The 21,901-nt window shown below is 38.1% G+C and overlaps 2 protein-coding genes across 2 annotated transcripts; one reads left to right on the forward strand and one right to left on the reverse strand.

The window, feature by feature from the left end:
* Nucleotides 1-369: 369 nt before the first annotated feature.
* LOC309839721 (guanine nucleotide-binding protein G(I)/G(S)/G(O) subunit gamma-5-like) lies at nt 370-693 on the reverse strand. Its single transcript, XM_082681623.1, has one exon. It carries the CDS (start codon nt 649-651, stop codon nt 445-447), a length of 207 nt encoding a protein of 68 aa, XP_082537749.1. The 5' UTR covers nt 652-693; the 3' UTR covers nt 370-444.
* A 4,694-nt stretch (nt 694-5,387) lies between these two features.
* Nucleotides 5,388-21,535, forward strand: EIF2S3 (eukaryotic translation initiation factor 2 subunit gamma). Its single transcript, XM_082680960.1, has 12 exons — nt 5,388-5,474; nt 6,027-6,090; nt 7,087-7,214; nt 7,305-7,426; nt 9,537-9,631; nt 10,914-11,072; nt 12,028-12,162; nt 13,671-13,765; nt 14,186-14,330; nt 16,247-16,416; nt 16,795-16,967; nt 20,950-21,535. The coding sequence occupies exons 1-12, from the start codon at nt 5,406-5,408 to the stop codon at nt 21,011-21,013; spliced, it is 1,419 nt and encodes a 472-aa protein (XP_082537086.1). The 5' UTR covers nt 5,388-5,405; the 3' UTR covers nt 21,014-21,535.
* Nucleotides 21,536-21,901: the final 366 nt, after the last annotated feature.

Here is a 21,901-nt window from a genome sequence, read left to right on the forward strand (position 1 = left end):
TTAGTTTCAGGTGTACAGTAAAGTGATTCAGTTATACATAGACGTGTATCTATTTCAAATTCTTTCCCCATTTAAGTTATTACAGAATATTGAGCAGAGTTCCCTGTGCTATATAGTAGGTCCTTGTTGGTTATCTATTTTAAATATAGCGGTGTGTGTACATGTCAATTAATTTCACCTTTCCAAGGATATGGACCATCTCCAAGGGTAATTGTTTTTCTTTTTTTTTATACTAAGTATTTTATTGTATGCTGCCACCAGTGTATATAAAATAATTACCCTTGTGAAACAGAAATTCATGAATATTCCGAGAGGTAGACTGACAAAAGTAGAAGTTTGTATAGTATGGCACGTGTTACAGAGACAGGCTTCAAATTTGGCTTTCCTTTGAATATTCACCGGTTTATGAAAAGTGGTTTAAAAACCTTGCAAAGATTCATTTTACTACAAAAAGTAACAGACTTTCTGAGGTCTGAAGGGATTTGTACTTGAAGATACTCCAGTCAGCAGGGGGTCATGTTGAGCATTCTGCAGACAGAATTGTTTAAAATCTGCAGCTGCCTGGGAAACCTTTACGCGGTTGAGCCCGGCCTGCAGCCGGAGCTGTTGAACCACTTTCTTCATAGCGGCGACGCTGGAGGAACCAGACATGGCGCACGCGAGAGCTGGGCAGATCGGCAATCCGTCGGTGGATCGGTGGTGGGTCCTCCAAGGGTAATTGTAAGGAACAAATGCAATAAGGACTGTAAACCACTCAGCACCATGCCTGGTAAACAGTAAATATTTATTTATATTATTATTCCTAAGAAATATATGCTAAGAATTTGGGGGTATTTAGGAAGAGGAGAGCATCCAAAGGAGTAAAAAGATATAATCCCCCCCAAAATAAAATCCCTATCAAAAACCCAGCAGGCTTTATTGCAGAAATTGACAAGCTGATCCTGAAATTTATATGGAAATACAAAGGCTCTAGAAGAGCCAGACCAGTTTTGAAAAAGAACATAGTTAAAGAACTTACACATTCCAAATTCAAAATGTACTATAAAGCTACAGAAATCAAGACATTGTGGTACTGGCATAAGGATAGACATGTAGATCGATGGAACAGAATAGAGAGTCCAGAAATAAATATTTATACAGTCAATTTCTTTTTAACAAAATATTTATTTGGCTGCGCCAGGTCTTAGTTGCGGCATGCAGGATCTTTGTTATGGCATGCGGGATCTTTTTTTTTTTTTTTTTTTTTTTTTTAGTTGCAGCGTGCGAATTTTTAGTTGCAGCATGTGGGATCTAGTTCCCCAACCAGGGCTCAAACCTGGGCCCCCTGCATTGGGAGCACAGAGGCTTAGCCACTGGACCACCCGGGAAGTCCTTGGTCAATTTATTTTTGACAAAGGTGCCAAGGCAATTCCATAGGAAAAGGATTGTCTTTTCAATATATAGTGCTGGTACAATTGGATAACTACATGCAAAAATATGGAGTTAAACCCTTAGCTCACACTATACACAAAATAGATCACAGACCCAAAAGGTAAGAGCTGAAACCATAAACCTTTAAGAAGAAAACATACGAGTAGGGGACTTCCCTGGTGGCACAATGGTTAAGAATCCACCCGCCAATGCAGGGGACACAGGTTCGAGCCCTGGTCCAGGAAGATCACATATGCTGTGGAGCAACTAAGACTGTGTACGCCACAACTACTGAGCCTGCGCTCTAGAGCCCATGAGCCACAACTACTGAAGCCCACACGCCTAGAGCCCGTGCTCTGCAACAAGACAAGCCACCGCAATGAGAAGCCACGCACCGCAAAGAAGAGTAGCCCCTGCTCACCACAGCTAGAGAAAGCCCGCGCACAGCAACGAAGACCCAATGCAGCCACAAATAAAAATAAATAAATAAATAAATTTTTTAAAAAAAGAAAAAAAAAGAAAACATAGTAAATCTTTGTGTCCTTGGGTTAGGCAAAGTGTTCTTAAATTTGACACCAAAAGCAAGATTCATAAAAGGAGAAATAAATTGGACTTCATCAAAGGTAGAAGCTTTTGTTCTTCACAGACACCATTAAAAAAATGAAAAGACAAGCTACAGACTGGGAGAAAACATTTGCAAATCATGCATCTGATGAAGACTTGTATCCAGAATATATAAAGAACTCTTGCAACTCAATAATAAGATAAACAACCCAATTTTAAACTGGGTTTAAATACATATTTTACCAAAGAAGAGATATAAATGGCTATTAAGTACATGAAAAGATGTTCAACATAGTCATTAGAGAAATGCAAATTAAAACCACATCTACTAGAATGTCTACAATAAAAAGAAGAGACAATATCAAGCATTGGTAAGGGTGTGGAGAAACTGGAGCTCTCATATGTTGCTGCTGGGAATGTAAAATGGTGCAGCCACTTTGGAAAAATATGGCTGTTCCTCAAGATGTTAAACATAGACTTACCATAGGACTCAGCAAATGCACAACTAGATATTTACCAACATAAAGGAAAATATGTTCTCATAAAAACTTGTACACAAATGTTCATAGCAATATTATTCACAACACCCAAAAAGTGGAAACAATCCCAATATCCATCAACTGGTGAATGGATCAACAAAAGCGGTATGTCCATAAAATGGAATTATATTCAGCAATAGAAAGGCATGAACTACTACTGATAGATGCTACAACATGGATGAACCTCAAAATCATTATGCTAAGTGAGAGAAGCCAGAAGCAAAAGACCACATATTGTATAATTCCATTTATATAAAATGTCCAGAAAAGGCAAATCTGTATATAGAGAAAGACCACTAGTGGTTGCCTGGGGCCAGAGATGGATACGGGGATTGACTGCAAATGGGATTAACATGAGGGATCTCTTTGGCGTGATGGAAATGTTCAAAATCTGGATTGTGGTGATGGTTGCACAACTCTGTAAATTTACTTAAAAGCATTGAATTGTATACTTTTTTTTTTTTCTTCTCGCGCCTTGCAGCTTGTGGGATCTTAGTTCCCCGACCAGGGATTGAACCCAGGCCCGGGCCTTGAAAGCACCGAATCCTAACCACTGGACTGCCAGGGAATTCCCCAAGTTGGAGCCAATGTTAATACTATTATTAATAGCATTATTTTCAGTGACATTTCTACTTCCAATAAAAGTTTCTGACAGTGAAGCATATTATATACTATTACCAACAAATTTTATATTTTTTATTGAGATATAATTCACATACCATAAGATTCACCCTTTTAAACAGTACAATTCACTGTTTTTTAGTATATTTGCAGTTGTGTAACCATCACCACTAATTCCACATCTTTATTACCTCAGTGGGTTTTCTGAATTGGCTGGTACGGTATAACTATTTAGAATGTAAGATAAATTCGAAATTTAGGAACTTACAAATTTAGAAGTTAAATTTGTTCAAATTTAGGAATTAAATGCCTCCACCCAAATACAATATATTGTACAGTTTCTACCATCACTTAACCAATGAATGCATTTATTGAAATGTAACTTACTATTTTAGGTTAACTGTTGTACCCCAAACTTGTGTGATAGAAAACATATATATATAAAAAAAATGTTTTATATATGTAAACATGTTTACAAAATACGTTTATTTTATTGAAGTATAGTTGATTTACAATGTGTTAATTTCTGCTGTACAGCAAAGTGATTCAGTTATACATATATATACATTCTTTTTCATATTCCTTTATGGTTTACTACAGGATGTTGAATATAGTTCCCTGCGCTATGCAGTAGGACCTTGTTGTTTATCCATCCTATATATAATTGTTTGCATCTGCTAATCCCAAACTCCCAATCCATCCCTCCCTGACTCCCCCTCCCCCTTGGCAACCAGAAGTCTGTTCTCTATGTCTGTGATTCTGTTTCGTAGATAAGTTCATTTGTCATATTTTAGATTCCGCATATGTGATATCATATGGTATTTGTCTTTCTCAGATAGAAAACATATATTAATTTTAATCTTGCTTAAGTATTCAATGACCACAGGTAACTGAAATACTTACAAATTTCTCCCTACATTTTTTTTCTGGCTAGAAATGAAGACCTGTACATGATAGAAAATTTGTAAAGTGTAGAAATGCGTGAAGAGAAATGAAACTTACTGTAATTCTTTTTAACACGATGAAAAAGGGGTTAATAAAGTCTCAAAAATCTTTAAATTTTAAAATACCGATTTATTGGTAATCGTTCGAGTGAAAAAGTGGGTTTTCTCGGATTTGTTTTTTTCGTACAGAATAGTTTTTTGTTATTATATGCACATTTTACTGAAAATCAGGAAGTCAAACAAGAAAGCAATAGCTCTTACCAGAAACAAAATTCCAAGTATATTAAAATAAGTCAGAGATTATAAATTTCTTTAGTATATTCACTACTCTTTGCTTTTTTCACTGTTTTAAAAAACAAATCCCCAAAGAATAATTTTACATTTGATTTTAGAGCGGGTGATTTTTAACTATATTTTCTTACATTTAAGATTTACAAAAAATATGTATGTACAGATTGTTTTATGTTCTTGGGATAAAAAAGCATTTGATGACTCCCAATTTCCACTGAATACTATCTGTACTCTCAAACATGACATTTGAAGACCTTCACTTTTCATTAGCTGCAGAAAAAGTACATTGAATATTTAGAAACAAGAAAGAGTAAAGAAAATAGAGATGGAAATTCGGATCGGCTTAAAAAAAATTGGGGCGCTCTCACGACACCTAACTTCTATCCAGTGCTAGCTCCATTAGCGCCACCATGGACCACCTCCCTGGCTCTAGAAAGCTCTCTCCGAGAGCAAGTTAGAGACTTTGCTTTTGCCCTCCCTGGGCCGCGGAACCTCCGCGTGAGGGCGCCCTCCCCACCGCCAGTTCGGTGCGCGGCCACTTTCCGGCCAAGGGCCCCGGCCGAACCCGGAGCTGATCTCGCCTTACTAAATTATAGAAATCGGTAAAGAACGACATTCCCAGCGTCTATCTTCACACCCCAGATAAGAATCCCAGGTTTCGGGAAATTCTTTTGGCCCGCCCCACGGGAAGCGGAAATGGCTACACCCTCCCCAGCGCGCGCGTCGGTTGCATCGCCTGCCTAGCAAGGGGCCTTTTTTAGGGCTGCCCTCATCGTTGCCTGCACAAATATGCAACAGGTCTGTCGCGAATAGATCCTGAAACTGGCCTTGTGTATTTTAGTCAGCCTGCCGGCAGGCACTGTACAAATCCATGGGGAGAAAAGTCCAAGCAGTGAGGCCTCCGCTGCACCGGCCATCCTCCTCTCCCAGGCCTGGGCCCTAGTCGGCCCTCCCGCCTCCGCTGCCCCGCCCTGCACCAGGGGGCTTGCGAACGGTCAGGCAGCCACCCGGACGACTTCCTTCCTCTCCGGGCAAGATGGCGGGGGGTGAGGCTGGTGTGACTTTAGGGCAGCCGCACCTGTCTCGGCAAGATCTCAACACTTTGGTAAGTCATCGCTCTGGCAGGATGCTGAAGGAGCTCAGGAGTGGGGATGACCGGGCCTTCCGGGAGGCTTTGAGACGAGGCAGTGCCGGGCTGTCGGGAGCATGGGTTAGGAGGGAGACCCGGAGCCCGGCGCCCTAAGTCGTGCTCGCGCCGCCCCATGCTTCTCTGCTAGTATGCGAGCTGGGAATGAGGCTATGCGGTTGTGAGACCCCGAGCCTCCCGAATCATTCGGCTGGAAAGTCACAGTGTTAAGTATCATTAAGGCTTTTTAGTTCGGAAGGTCTGGGAAGGGAGTATCTACACTGTCCTTAGTGCTAATGCTCTCAAGGTTGGGGGACCTCAAGCTTCCACATCCCCCATAGGCAGTGTGTAACGATGAAGGACTTTTAGGGCTTCCCAGTCATCAGAATGCAAGGTTGCTTGTACAGAAAAAGCGCTTTAGAAGTAGAAGAGGGCTATTCAAATGGTAGAGAGCTGTAGGTAGCAAATGTAAAGTCAAAGTTGTGATTTGTCTTATGTACAGCGATTTAAAATAAAAATGTTTGATTGCAGGATGTTACCAAGTTGACGCCACTTTCACATGAAGTTATCAGCAGACAGGCCACAATTAATATAGGTAAGATAAGAATAACTTGGAGACCTGACTTAATTGATCTCCGGCCACTAATTTTAACCTCTCCCTTTGTGTGATTGCCTGAATTACATGAAGATGCAGATATTCAATAAATAGATGTTCAGCTCTTGCGAGCCAAGCACCTGCTAGATATTTTTGGGAAGCCCATGTTGCGCGTGCCTAGCTTACAGACTAGGTGAGAAGAAGCGATAAATACATAAGAAAAGTTTAACAGCATAAGGTGATTGTAGTCACGTAGCATTTTAAAGAAAAGAGGGAAACGCGACTGTACTTGCCACACAGGGTTATTGCAAGGGCAGAGTTTGCGGAAGTTTTGTTTGATATATAAGCTATTACTAACTAGATAATTTTTTTTCTTAATTGGCACATAGAACTTTAGAGAAGAAGTTATGTTGACTGATTGTAAATTTGGGGTATTTGAGAGTCTGCACAAACAACACAGTAAAGCCTAGTTAAAAGTAAGGCTCTACTAATGAGGCTGTTAAAAACTTATAAGATAAAAAAAAAACAACTTATAAGATATGTGCTACCCTTGACAGCATTACCGTAATGATACCTGAGTTGTTTTCTTTGTTTTCATGGATTCCTTTTTGTTGTGTGAGGGCTCCTCATACCTATTTACTTCACTCTGAAAATGCTGGAAAGTTTCTTGATATACAAGATTTCACGTACTTTTTACCAAGTGTTTATTTTAAATGAAGGCATTCTTTTCTGTGAGTAAAAACATAAGATGGATGGCTTTTATTATGCTGAGTATGGTTTAAAACAAGGTTGTCGGTTACATGGAAAGTTCTCCTCAGTCCTGTATCAGAGTAAGTTTTTTGTAATCGAGGATGTGTAGGAGGAGAAATTGAAGTCACTATTAGTTTTCCATTGATGTTTACAGTGAGTTATGGCTTTGGGTTTTCTACTCTAAAACTGAAAAATATGTTGTGTAACTGAATGCACATGAATTAATTTTTTGTACTTTGTCTATAGGTACAATTGGTCATGTAGCTCATGGGAAGTCTACGGTTGTAAAAGCTATTTCTGGAGTTCACACTGTCAGGTTCAAAAATGAACTAGAAAGAAATATTACAATCAAACTTGGCTATGCTAATGCTAAGGTGAGCTGTGTACAGTGAAATTAGAAACTAACTTTAATTGTTGAATGTGCAGATAACAAATCCAAGTCTTTTTTTCATTGGAACTTTTAGATTTATAAACTTGACGACCCAAGTTGTCCTCGGCCAGAATGTTACAGATCCTGTGGAAGTAGTACACCCGATGAGTTTCCTACAGATATTCCAGGGACCAAAGGGAACTTCAAATTAGTCAGGTGACCTCTTTTCTGCTAAAAACACTTTACACTTCATATTTTGTTGTTGTGTGATTTGTGCTTTTTGAAATATTTAACTGAGACTTTAAACAGTGAACCTAATTGTTGAATGGCTTTATTTTTGCATTATTTTGTTTTTCTTGTCCATAATGACAATAATTTGAAAAGTCAAGTATTTAAACCTACATTAAGAGATGTACATGTAAGTTCTCCAAAGGAAAAGTATCACATAAGCAGAATGAAATGGAGGGAAACACGGCTCATTGGATTTAAAGGATTCTTTTTGCCAGACCTCATAAATTTCTCTTAAACGGTGTTGTTTCTGTTTCTTAGAGGAGAACAAAGCCATTCTTAATCACGTTTTTTAAATACATGGGCTTGTTACCCATCTGTTTTCTGAATATGATTGCGTATACTTATTCTTTATTAGAGGATACTGTCATCCACCCAGCGATGTTTATGGGGGTTGGGGATATTCCACAAAGAAATTGTAGATTGGGGCAGAGCTGGGACTAGGGAGAGGTGAATGAAGCCCAAAGTTTAAGGGGAGGGAGAAGCTTTAAAAAGAAAAGAAAAGAAAAAGAGCCTCGGTAATCAAGATAAATAGTATTATTTATTTATTTATTTTTAAATTAAAAAAAATTTTTTTTTGGCCCCACCGTGCAGCTTGTGGGATCTCAGTTCCTTGACAGCTCAAACTACTAGTGTTTTCCTTTTCATTATCACTTGGGGTTTTTTGGTTGATTTGCTTTTGGCGTGGCATTGTTGCTGATCCTGTTTTCATTTAAATTTTTGATATTTTGTTCATCATGGATGTTTTGCATGAACTTTGTTTTTTTTAAATATTAAGTTTAAATATTGTTTGTTTTGATTACTGGGTTTTTTTGGGCACCCCCTTAAATTTTGCACCTAGGGCGAGTGGCTCACTTGCCTCGCCCTACTTGTGGCCCTTATCAGATATCAGCAAACTTTTCCTGCAAAGGGCCCAATAGTAAATATTTTCAGCTTTGCAGACCATAGATTCTCTTTGCAACTACTCATCTCTGCTATTGTGTTGTGAAAGCAGACATGATGTGCATGAGTGGTTATGGCAGTGGGCCAGTCTGCTGCCCCTATTTTAGATCGTGAGTGTGAGCATACAATTATTAAAAATAATGATTCCGAATGAGTAGCATAATTTTGTTTAAATGGTGCTGCCATCTGCACTTCAGATGGGCAATTCCAGCTTTTCAAGATGCTAGAGAAGTTTTTGGCAAATTTTTTCAGATGGCACTGCCCATTCTGTTAACACTGGTTTAGCATTCAAATCAATGACATTCCCAGTATATACTTTATACCATATTCACTTTAATTGGATTTGGGAGTTTTTGTATCCAGTTATTTCTACACATAGCTAATTTCATTTGCTTTGTAATGATCTGCAGTGATTTTACTCTCAGCCAGTAGGTAATTTTTGTTGTTGTTCTTTTCATATTTTTTTCCCTCCAGTTTTATTGAGATATAATTGACATATAGAACTGTATAAGCTTAAGGTGTACAGCATAATGATTTGACTTACATACGTCGTAAAATGATGATCACAATAAGTTTAGTGAACATCCATCATCATATAAACTTAAATGAGTAGAAAAAAAATTTTTTCCTTATGATGAGAACTCTTAAGATTTATTCTGTTAACTTTCATGTGTAACAAACAGTGGTGTTAACTATATTATATTGTATGTCATATTTCTAGTACTTATTTATCTTATAACTGAAAGTGTGTACCTTTTGACTGCTTTCATTTGATTCCCCCTTCCTCCATCCCCCACCTCTGGTAACCACAGATCTGGTAATCACAAATCTGATCTCTTTTTCTATGAGTTTTTTTGTTTGTTTGTTTTTGAAGTATAATTGAGCCAGTAGGTAATCTTATTTCTGAGGTCTAGAAACACCAAGTCCTGTAACCACTTGACTTTACAGAAATAAAAATTATTTCCATATTCTTATTTCATATTTATATGTAATATTCATATTCTATATATAAAGGGATTTAATTTTAGGAAATCTGTAACTTGAATGTTGAAGTATTGATTGATCTTAGGACTGATTGCTGTTTTTTAATTGTTAGACATGTTTCCTTTGTTGACTGTCCTGGCCACGATATTTTGATGGCTACTATGCTGAATGGTGCCGCAGTGATGGATGCAGCTCTTCTGTTGATAGGTAAATACGTCAGAACTGGTTTGGACAAATCATTGTGGAGCAAATCCAAGATGGACTATTTAAAGGGAAACTAAGGCCTTTAAGGGCCACATCCAGTACCTAAAGGTGACGGAAATGGGAACTAACATGTCAACCAGGATGATATCCTTGTCTACCAACTATCACAAAATAGTAAAGATAGACCTAGGGCAGATGTCTTGTGAGAATTCTTTTGGTAGTATATATTTGAAAAAATCAATAGTGCATTTTCTCCCCTTAGATCACATGAAATGATTTATTAGTTTTATATTTACATGTAAAAGTGCATGTATTTTTTTGTGTGCATCTTTGAGTTGTCTACTGCAACACTGGTGTATAATGGTTTTATTTAGATGCAAATCTCATTCATAATAAGTGCTGAAGTCTAGATGAATTGGGGTTTTCAAGGCTGGTGTTGTGCCACCTTCCTTATGTGGGCTGTCAAGAGATTTTGTTGCTATGGGATATAATTTTTAAAAGTATGCCGAGTGGATATAGTACAGGACACCTGAACATCATCACTTAGGATGGTCATTAAGATGCCCAAAAAACATACCTATTTCTTTATAATACCAGTGGTTGTTTTTAGTGTTCTTCCCTCGGTTTGTTAGGGAGTAGCCTCTGATAGTAGCTGAAATTCATGGACTGTGTTAAGTGTCTTCCCTTAATTACTCTCTGCCTCTCAGGAGCTTGACTGGGCCAGAACGTCTCTAAGACTAGACAGAGCCAGAGGGCTCTTCCTTATGCCTGAGCAAAAGCTAAGGGCAGACCCTGAGATGTCAAACTTGTTGAGTCCAAGCTTTTGGCTTAGGACCAGGGAAGAGAGCCAAATGATCAGGAGGCTCCAGTGAATCCAGACACAGTGGATGAAGCAGGGGCAAAGGTGGATGCTCGGCAACGATCCAGGACTTTTGCCTTGAGTAGGGCTAGGGCATTCAAGCGTTTCCTTTTTTAGATGTCAGCTAGTGTTTTTTTGGTAGTACAATACACATAACACAAAATTTAGCATTTTAGCCATTTAAAGTATACAATTCAGTGATATTAAGTACATTCACAGTGTTCTACAAGTGTCAGCACTGTCTAGTTCTGGAACATTTTCATCACCCCAAAAGGAAACCCGGTGCCCATTAAGCAATCACTCTGATCCCCCTTTCCCTCAGTCCCTGGCAACCACTAACCTGCCTTCTGTCTCTTATGGATTTGCCTATTCTGACAGATATTTCTAGTTAATTCTCATGCATCTTTTTTATTCTTTATCATTTAGCTGGTAATGAGTCTTGTCCTCAGCCCCAGACTTCTGAACACCTGGCTGCTATAGAAATCATGAAACTGAAACATATTTTGATTCTACAAAATAAAATTGATTTGGTAAAAGAAAGCCAGGCTAAAGAACAGTATGAACAGATCCTTGCATTTGTACAAGGTAAGAAGCCATAATATCTAATAAAAATCCTCCTCAGTGATAGTAAAATAAACAAAAGCATTTAAAAAAACAAACAAACAAAAAAAACCCATAAGTCTTCGGAATTCCCTGGCGGTCCAGTGGTTAGGATTCTGCACTTTCACTGCCGAGGGAGTGGGTTCAATCCCTGGTCAGGGAACTAAGATCCCGCAAGCCACGCGACATGGCCAAAATAATTAATTAATTAATTTAAAAAAAAATCCATTAAAAAAAACCTTCAGTCTTACACTGTTCTTACTGAGTAGCTACTTTTAGAATTGAAACTGACAATGATTTATTTTATCTTTTAGTGTTCCTTTCCTCTAACAGCAGTGTTTTTCATTTCAGGGAAGACATCTTATTATTGACATTTGATCCTCTCTTAGCCTTGTTTTTCTTGCTAGAAAGGTTGATTTCCTATGCACCCAGTTCTCTCATAACAAAAAAGAATAAATCATTTTGATTAAAACCTCATTGTGTTTGGTCCGTTTCTTTCACCAGCCTGTTTGACGTTTAATTAATAAGGAGCAAATACTATATATGCCATCAGTCTTTGATTAGCAGAGTCTATAATTTATCTTGACATTTATTGGGAAGTTAATTACATGTTATCAGAAATCTTTCAACTAGTAAAGTGCTCTTTCCTAGAAGTGTTAGTATTTTCTTCTTTTGAGCAGTTTTATCATTTTGGTGTATTAAATATATCTATTAATATATTTTGACTTTTTTTTCCCTTAAATGCAATAGTATTCATTTTCAGGAGCAAAAACACATAGAATACTGACACTTTTCTAAAAAGAATTATCATTTTCTACCTGTTGCTGGTATTTGGGGATGTTTAGGCATCTATTTTAGTAATCTTAACTGTTTCCTATAATATGTAAAGAACAAGTTCTGTAAAACAAGAATTTTGATCTTTCTGAATTTTGTCTTATAGGTACAGTAGCAGAAGGAGCTCCTATTATTCCAATTTCTGCTCAGCTAAAATACAATATTGAAGTTGTCTGTGAGTACATAGTAAAGAAAATTCCAGTACCCCCAAGAGACTTTACTTCAGAACCCCGACTTATTGGTAAGTGGTAGGATTTTGTCTGATCTTTTCCACATTGGTGATTCCTCTTTAAGGGAATTAGCAATGATTTCTGCAGAGGTGATAATAAATTACAATCTCCATAAAATTTTTTTTGAACTCAGTTAATTCTGAGATTGTATTAGCAGTACTAGATTGCATTACTGATGAGAGAAAGTTTCGAATACAGAAGGAACTTCTGGTCTTTTTGTGCTTGGTATGTGATATGTTATGTGATTGAGATGGAGTAATGCATTATTCTGTATGGAATTATGTTTTAGTCAGGAGCAGGATATTAGAATTTCCATACAAATTATTTCATTGCACCATTAATGAAGATTTTCATCTCTTTCAACTTATTTAAGTGCATAGTACCAATATTGGTATAATTTGATCATCTAAACTCATGATTTCTACATAGATATAGGAGCCTTTTCAAAACAGACATTTGAACCCCTCCCTTCATCCAGGCCTCCCCTCTGTGTGTTGTGGGAAGGGTTCTCTTGGGTGATTGTGATGTGTACCCCTTGTTAATGATCACTGCTCTCAGGACCGAAGTGCAGGTCACATAGTTCTAGGGTTGTGGGGTTTTTTGTTTTTCGTTTTTAATTAATTAATCAATTAATTAATCTTTTGGCTGTGTTGGGTCTTTGTTGCTGTGTGTGGGCTTTCTCTAGTTGCGGCGAGCCGGGGCTACTCTTCGTTGTGGTGCACAGGCTTCTCATTGCGGAGCATGGGCTCTAGGCGCACTGGCTCAGTAGTTGTGGCTCGTGGGCTCAGTAGTTGTGGCTCATGGGCTCTAGAGTGCAGGCTCAGTAGTTGTGACGCACGGGCTTAGTTGCTCTGTGGCATGTGGGATCTTCCCGGACCAGGGATTGAACCCTTGTGCCCTGCATTGGCAGGTGGATTCTTAACCACTGCACCACCAGGGAAGTCCAATCCTAGGGTTGTTTTGAAGTTTTAAAACTACATTTTTAATGCAGAAATCATATAATATAGAGGTATATGAAGACAAAGGTCTACAGTCTCCCTGCCTCGCCTCTTAGCCCTGAAGTAACCAAAGTTAACAGTTGGTGTGTACTATTCCCGCACCTTTCTCTTTGTTCATGTCATCATGTATAAACATATACACATTTCTTGTTTTAGTTTTTGTTTGTGGAAGTGGGATCATACTATGCATAGCTAGTTTTTTCTTTTTTCCTTAACAATATACGAAGGTTATCCTTCCACATCATTACATGTGCTCTAACGTTCTTTTTTAATAGCTGCGTGATACTCCATACTATGGGTGTACCATAATATGCGTCCTATCAATGAACTTTTAAGTTATTTCCACTTTTTCCATCGTAATTAAGGTTGCAGTATACTTAGTTGGAATAATATTAGATTTTGTCACAAAGTCCCCCTTGTATAAATCTTACGTGTCTACTATTTTAGAGAAGTTAACTTAATCAGATTTTTCTGAAGTTAATGTGAATAGAATTGGCTTTAATTTGTTTTGTTTTTTTTAGTTATTAGATCCTTTGATGTCAACAAACCTGGCTGTGAAGTTGATGACCTTAAGGGGGGTGTAGCTGGTGGTAGTATTCTAAAAGGAGTATTAAAGGTAAACTAGGTTTTGGTTGTTGTGTTTTTATTTTGTTTGTTTTTCTCTTGTCTTAATTAGGAAAATAGTATGAACACTCCAAATTGAAAAATAATTTTTTTCTTCATGGTGTCTAGTACTTGATATAGACTTCTTTGTTTACTATTATATCTTTTGAGTGTGTTTGACCTCTAACTTTATAGGCTTCTGTGAATATGGAGCACATTTTATATGGTGATAGGCCTGTGTGGTAGGTAGTTTGAAACATTTGGATGGTTCTGGTTTTGAAGATCTCTCCCATATCTTTTTTTTTTAAATAGTGATCTTCGAAATAGAGAAAGGATTGCTTTTCAGTTTTGTGGTCTTCCTGTTAGGACTTTTTGTATGTAATGGAAATCGTGTTGTCCCACAAATTCTAATCACTAATTTATATTTTTACAGGTGGGCCAGGAGATAGAAGTCAGACCTGGTATTGTTTCCAAAGACAGTGAAGGAAAGCTCATGTGTAAACCCATCTTTTCCAAAATTGTATCACTTTTCGCAGAGCATAATGATCTTCAGTATGCTGCTCCAGGAGGTCTTATTGGTAAAGATTTTTCTCTCATCCCTACGTTTTTAATTTGTGGATATTCATGGTACTTTTCATGAGAAACATATTACTCATACAGGTATAGATTTTTAATTTGATGTTTAATAATTGAATGGGGTAGAGGAAGATATGTGGTTAAGCTGTTGATTTTAGGTCATAAGATGGTTTCATGTGTTTGTAAAAATTAATTTTAAACATAAAGGAGAATTTTGGTTTAGTTTTGTCTTTTCGTTTTTTGTTTTTTTTTTCCATACACGGGCTTCTCACTGTTGTGGCCTCTCCCGTTGCGGAGCACAGGCTCCGGACGCGCAGGCTAAGCGGCCATGGCTCACGGGCCCAGCCGCTCCGCAGCATGTGGGATCTTCCCGGACTGAGGCATGAACCCGTGTCCCCCACATCGGCAGGCAGACTCTCAACCACTGCGCCACCAGGGAAGCCCTTGGTTTAGTTTTTAAAGTAGCTCCTTTTTAGCAGTAACAAAGTAAGTTTTATGTCCTATCATTTAAAATACCTGACTATACTTTTCTTTTTAGCCTACATGGTTTTGGGGGTAGAGTGGTGGTGGTTTTTTGTTTTTGTTTTTTTCAATGTATGTTTTGCAAATGGAGAGTTACCCACAAGTGTCAGCTGGATCATGTCAGATCATAGTTACACTAAGGTGGGAATTAAAGAAGATAACTTCCATTATGTTGGTATTACTGAGATAATTTATGGATATTCTCATCTTATACAATAGTGTATTACCAGATACCCAGGAAAAGGCAAGATACAGTGAGAATTAGAGGTATTATAACTTTTGGATTAAAGAAGAAAACGTTTGGTGAAGGAGTTTGTCTTTTTGTTCTCTGGTGTTTGGCTATATAATTCATTTTTCTATTGTATCTTGTAATCAGGAGTTTACCATGTATAATTTTATCCTTATTGTTTGTTTTGTAAACAAGGAAACTCTGGAGACTTCTAAAATTTAACTTACGGAACTTTTCAAACATAAAAGTAGAGAGAATAGTGTAATGTAGTGTAATGTGTGGTCATGTAGCCACCACCCAGGTTCAACAGTTAATACTTTACCACTCTTTTTTTTTTTACTTTGGCCACGCTACGCGGTTTGTGGGATATTAGTTCCCTGGAACCTGGGCCCATGGCAGTGAGAGCACCAACTCCTAACCACTGGACCGCCAGGAATTCCCAATACTTTACTCTTCTTTTTTTTTTTTTTTTGCGGTACGCGGGCCTCTCACTGCTGTGGCCTCTCCCGCTGCGGAGCACAGGCTTGGACGCGCAGGTTCAGCGGCCATGGCTCATGGGCCCAGCCGCTCCGCGGCATGTGGGATCCTCCCGGACCGGGGCACGAACCCATGTCCCCTGCATCGGCAGGCAGACTCTCAACCACTGCGCCACCAGGGAAGCCCTACTTTACTATTCTTGCCTCATCTTTGTATCTTCTTTCTTCTTCTCCTTGAAAGACATACAGATAAAATATTTTGAAGTGGATCCCAGGAATCATATAAAGTCTTTAAGCTGTCTTTTTGATCAGCCTTTCAGGGGAGAAATGGCAGGCAAATATCCTGAAAACTACTCATTATGAATTTCGTATCTTTTCAACCTTCATTAAGGATATTCAGGCTCCTTTTTGAGTTAGGCTCTTAGCTCTTTTTGTCCTTTGCTTAGAATTTAAATCAAGAGAATCTTTCTGTTCTCAAATGCCCAACTAACCCATGAGTTTACAGTTCTGTTTCTTCAGATAAAACAGGTATTTTGTCACATCTATGTAGCTAATACATGAGTATGAAAATATAAGTGTGTATTAAAATGTATAGGTATATGCTGTACTTGTTTGACTAAGTCTTTTGGGTAAACAGCTTTATAGGAAATAAAATGTTGAACAATAAAATGTATATCTTATTTTGTATTAGGAGTTGGAACGAAAATTGACCCCACTTTGTGCCGAGCTGACAGAATGGTGGGGCAGGTACTTGGTGCAGTTGGAGCTTTACCTGAGATCTTCACAGAACTGGAAATTTCCTATTTCCTGCTTAGACGGCTTCTAGGTGTACGCACTGAAGGAGACAAGAAAGCAGCAAAAGTAAGTGCTTTCTGTAATTCCTGTTCCAAAAAAAGTGACAGTGAAGTTAAGACCAGTTCTGAGGTTCATTTCTTTTCATTTAACATGGGATTAAGAAAAAGGAAGAGGTAGATAAATTTGACTTCCTGAAAATTGAGAACTTCTGTATGGCAGTCAGTTCAAAGTAAAACATAACAGGAAACAGCATGTCATGTATGACAGTGACATGATAATTCCTATTATCCATGTGATTTTTTTAAAAAGTCTTGCTGAGATCAGGTTGGCAGAGATGGAAAATTGCTGACATCTTTTGTTGGCAAGGTGGTAGGAAAATAAGCAGTTATTTGGAAAGCATTTTCTTGATTTTGGGGTTTATTTTTCCCCCCTTGATTTCCCTAGGTGCAAAAGCTGTCTAAGAATGAAGTGCTTATGGTGAACATAGGATCCCTGTCGACAGGAGGAAGAGTTAGTGCAGTCAAGGCTGATTTGGGCAAAATTGTTTTGACTAATCCTGTGTGCACAGAAGTAGGAGAAAAAATTGCACTTAGCCGAAGAGTTGAGAAACACTGGCGGTAAGTTTATTAGCCTTTGTCAGTGTCTAATAAAAAAGACAGAATCAGTTTTCTTAACACATGCACAAACACACTTTACCTTGAACGCAACAGTTACTATACTGTGGTTTCAAGTCTCAACTGTTTATTCAGTTGACTTAGAAATCTGTATTTCTAGGCCTGATTTGTGATAGACACAACCTATGTGAAAACCAGTGAACTTAGGTTTAATATCTCCCTTATCTTTTTCTGAACCATTTGAGGAATAGGTTGCCCCTTGATGTCTTAATACTTTGGTGAATGTTTCCTAAAAACAAGGATATTCTCTTATATAACCACTTAACAAGTTTAACATTGTTAAAATACTGAAATCTACAGTCTTTTCCAGTTTTATCACTTCTTCCAGTAATGTCCTCTGTGTCCCCCGTCTGGGATCACGCACTGCATTTAGTTTTCACGTCTCTTGATCTCTAATCTGGAACTTCCTCAGCCTTTCTTTGTCTTGTCATTGGCAATTTTGAAGAATACAAGCTAGTTCCTTTCTAGACTGCTGCTCAGTTTGGGTTTACTTGGTATTTCCTAAGATTAGGTTTAGGTTACGTATTCTTGGTTGGAATACTTTCGTGTAGGTGGTGATTCTCTCCTTAGGGAGTTGCAGCCAGAGACACGTGATATCTGATTCCTCCTTGTTGAGGTTAATTTTGATCATGCAGTTAAGGTGTTAGCCAGTTTCTCCACTATATGGTTACTCTTTTTTACCCTTGCAAATAAGCGTTCTGTGGGGCGACTCTATGCAAATAGCCTGCTCCTCATCAAATCCCACCCCGCTGGATTTAGTATCCACTGATGATTTTTGTCTGAACTGAGCTTGATTATAGTGTTTACAAAATGGTGATCCCCATCCCCCAGCTCCACCACTCCTCATTTATCATTTGTCATTCTTTCTGCCCCGTTATTTACTTATCTAGTTATAATACGCACTCATGGCATCCTATTTTATTCAGTAGGTTATGATTCATTACTGTTCTTATTTATTTATTTTGAATTTTTGAATTTTATTTATTTTTTATACAGCAGGTTCTTATTAGTTGTTCATTTTATACATATTAGTGTATATATGTCAATCCCAATCTCCCAATTCATCCCACCACCACCTCCCCACCCCGCCAAGTTTGTTCTCTCCATCTCTGTCTCTATTTCTGCCTTGCAAACTGGTTCATCTGTACCATTTTTCTAGGTTCCACGAATATGCGTTAATACACGTATTTGTTTTTCTCTTTCTGACTTACTTCACTCTGTATGACAGTCTCTAGATCCATCCGTGTCTCTACAAATGACCCAATTTCGTTCCTTTTTATGGCTGAGTAATATTCCATTGTATATATGTACCACATCTTTATCCATTTGTCTGTCAGTGGGCACTTAGGTTGCTTCCGTGTCCTGGCTATTGTAAACAGTGATGCAATGAACACTGTGGTACATGACTCTTTGAACTATGGTTTTCTCAGGTATATGCCCAGTAGTGGGATTGCTGGGTCGTATGGTAGTTCTATTTTTAGTTTTTTAAGGAACCTCCATACTGTTCTACCTGTAGTGGCTGTATCAATTTACATTCCCACCAACAGTGCAAGAGGGTTCCCTTTTCTCCACATCCTCTCCAGCATTTGTTGTTCGTAGATTTTCTGATGATGCCCATTCTGACTGGTGTGAGGTGATAACCTGTTTTTATTTATTTTGATACCCAAATTGTCGAGGATTTGTCCAGTAGAGACCCTTTAGGTGACTCCTATGTCCTTTTGACATTTCTCCTCTTTTTTTTTAACCTAGTATTTTATTAAGGAATCCATTTCTATGACTGTCATGAAACCCAGGCTTGGTTAGCAGTGATGCATTCTGCAGGTAACTGCATCCCGCTCTGGACTTTCTGGTAATAGCCACTGTCTTCTCTACCTCAACTGAAAACCCAGAATCAGTCCCTGCCCTCCTACCTTGGGAAGATGCCAAGGCCAACTACATAAGAGGCTTTTTCAGAGAAGATGACTTTTCTTAGAAGACAAACCCTCTGCTTTGTTTTACGAAGCAGATAGCAACCCCATGGACAGGTTGGGACTTGCGCAAGCCTCAATATTTCCCCATTGGGTTTGTTTTTGTTTTTTTGACAGTTCCTTACTTTGTGGCACAAGATGTTCTGGAATCATCTTGTACCTCTCCCCTGCTCCAGTTTAGAATTGGTCATTTCTCCTGAGGGGGCCCTGGTTCCTCTTAGTGGAAAATGGTATTAGAAATGCAGATACGGGTGCTAGGTGTGCTTGCTGCTCCTAAGGTGCTGTTGCTTCGGGACGCTTCGAGTGGATAGAGCTAGGAAACATGCACATATTGTTGACTCCTGTCTCTTTTCTCTTTTCCTGGTTAGTTACTGAATCTACTGTTTCCTTTCTATTCTGTGTGACCTCATTATAGCCCATACCACCATCATTTCACACATAAAAGTTATTGCAAAAAATTCCGAATTTGCCTCTTCCGCTGTTACTTAAGTACTCAGTCAAAATTAATCTCCGTAAAACATTTTTTCATGCTGTACTCAGTAATTTTTAGTAGCTTCCCACTACTTTCTGATATTCAGGACCTTTCTGGAAGCCTGCTTGAATGAATTTTAAGTTTCTCCTGCTTTGTCTCATATAAACCCTCTAAATTAGACTGTTCTGTGTCCTGATTGTCCCCATAATTACTCAAATCACCCTTGGCTTTGTTTTTTTTCTCATTACCTACCTCCCTTATTAAGGCTTCCCTGGTACAGTGCCTCAGGATGGTCTCTCACCATTTACTGTTCAGAAGATATGAATTATTACTCTCTAATTTAAACAGAGTTAAACTTTTTGTTCTCTTTTAAGTAAATCATTTCTGCTTTGTGGTGATTTATGCCTGCTTGATTTTACTCTCTTGTGTGATTATACTATTTGCTGTTATAGACATACTGATTTACAGTGTATTTTAAAAGAAAGGAATGATATTTTTGTGTCTGTGTACTGTTTTTTTTTATATTTATTTATTTATTTGGCTGCGCCAGGTCTTAGTTGTGGCACACAGGATCTTTGTTGCTGCGTGCGGGAGCTTTAGCTGTGGCACGTGAACTCTTAGTTGCAGCATGTGGGATCTAGTTCCCTGACCAGGGATCGCACCCGGTCCCCCTGCATTGGGAGCACAGAGTCTTAGCCACTGGACCACCAGTGAGGTCCCTGTCTACTAATATTGTAAGAGGATTCTACCCAAATGAAATTTTATACGTTGCTTAAAAATTAGCAAGTATGTTAAAAGAAATGGAAGCATCTGAATGATCCTTACATTCTTTAGATTTGTTGTTTTTAACCCATGCTTAGGTAAGTTCTGTTCTAGAAGCTACAGTTGAGGTAGCAGTCTGGCCTGACCAGTGACTAGAGCAGACATTGAAAGAGAGAAGGAGCAGAAATCCCTCTGCTCTTGAGAGTAATCTGTTTATAGATTATCTAGTCCTCTAGGTCTTCTCTTAATTTCCTTTACTAGCTAAAGTCATGATAAAGCAAGCCATGGTGATCTGTTGAAGTGCTGTGAATGGTTAAAAAACAAAACAGAACAAAACATAAAAACATTTTTCAAAGAGGAAAAGAGAATGAAATTTAAAAAAAAAAATCAGACTGAGGTGGTTTGTGTATGAGCATGGTTCCTTGGGCGGACTGGAAGTTGCTTCATCAGTGGTTCTGAGGGGCAGGTATATTTTGATAAGAGTGAAGATGAGCATATTTATACTAGCACCTTTTTGTTTGCTTTTCCTATCATTCCTTCTGGCTAGAGCCCATCTCTCTGGGTCTAAGAAGATAATGTGAGCTTTCTTTCTGGAGGAGCAGGTTTTGTAAACAAATTTAGACTTAGCAGATAGGCAAGTAAAACTAGTTATGTCATGTGATTATGTGGTAATGATAATGAAATGGATATAAAATTCATGATTTCTTTTATTTTCATTTTGCAGTTTAATTGGTTGGGGTCAAATAAGAAGAGGAGTGACAATCAAGCCAACAGTAGATGATGACTGAAGAATTAAATAACAGATTTGGATGAAGTTGGAATTTCTCTTAACAACCTAGGGGTATATTTTCAAAGCAATAGTGAGGAATTAATTTCACAGCTCATTACCTTAGGAGTAGCTGTAAGGTTATTCTCATTTTTTGGTGATGAAAATTTAACCTCTAGTACTAAAATAGGGTCTACAATAAATGTAAAAATTGGCATAATGTTGGATTGAATCTACATTTTACCAGAAATTAACCATTCCCAAATAACATCTAATTTATACATCAGTGCAGGTTTGAAAGGAAACTGCTACAACCAGCCTTTGCTGTAGCACACATACCACTGAATCTGTTTGAAATAAAATTCTTCTTCTTATTTTTCATGATTCGTCTTTGAGTAGCTCCAGGCTTGAAGGATTATTGTTATCAGTAAAAACTTGAAGACAAATTCTTGAAGACCAACTTCCCTTTACCTCATATTTTATGTTGCTTTTATCTTTTTGAGTGACAAATTAATAGGTTCAAATAAAATTGTCCTTTCAGGCATGAGGGCTTGTTCCCATGGACATTCCTTTCTCTCCCCTTTTTCTGGACTAGAACACGGGAAGCTAGAGCCCGAAGTTCTCATCCTCTCCCCGTGATGCCCTGCGATTGTTTCTGCATTGCTTTATGCCCGAAGCCCTACAGCATTCCCCCATTGGAAAGTACTGTTAACACCAGATGATTTTAGTTAAGTAACAAAGATCTTTTCCAGTCCTTATTTTATGTTTTTTCTTAACTGCTTAATTGATAAGGTTATGATGTAGATTCAAATATTAGTAATCTTTGGAACTTTCAGGAGGCAAAAAATGTTATACAGCAAAAGGGTGAGCCCTTTCGCTTTTAACTTATTCTCCGTGTTCCTGCACTTTT

The sequence above is a fragment of the Grampus griseus genome (assembly GCF_964374135.1).
Source record: "Grampus griseus genome assembly, chromosome: X".
NCBI classification, from domain to species: Eukaryota; Metazoa; Chordata; class Mammalia; order Artiodactyla; family Delphinidae; genus Grampus; species Grampus griseus.

Coding starts and splice junctions, on each gene's coding strand:
- LOC309839721 (XM_082681623.1), bottom strand. CDS start 651: ATGTCTGGTTCCTCCAGCGTCGCCGCTATGAAGAAAGTGGTTCAACAG.
- EIF2S3 (XM_082680960.1), top strand. CDS start 5,406: ATGGCGGGGGGTGAGGCTGGTGTGACTTTAGGGCAGCCGCACCTGTCT. Junction 6,091..7,086: donor ACAGGCCACAATTAATATAG/GTAAGATAAGAA, acceptor CTTTGTCTATAG/GTACAATTGGTCATGTAGCT. Junction 11,073..12,027: donor GATCCTTGCATTTGTACAAG/GTAAGAAGCCAT, acceptor TTTGTCTTATAG/GTACAGTAGCAGAAGGAGCT.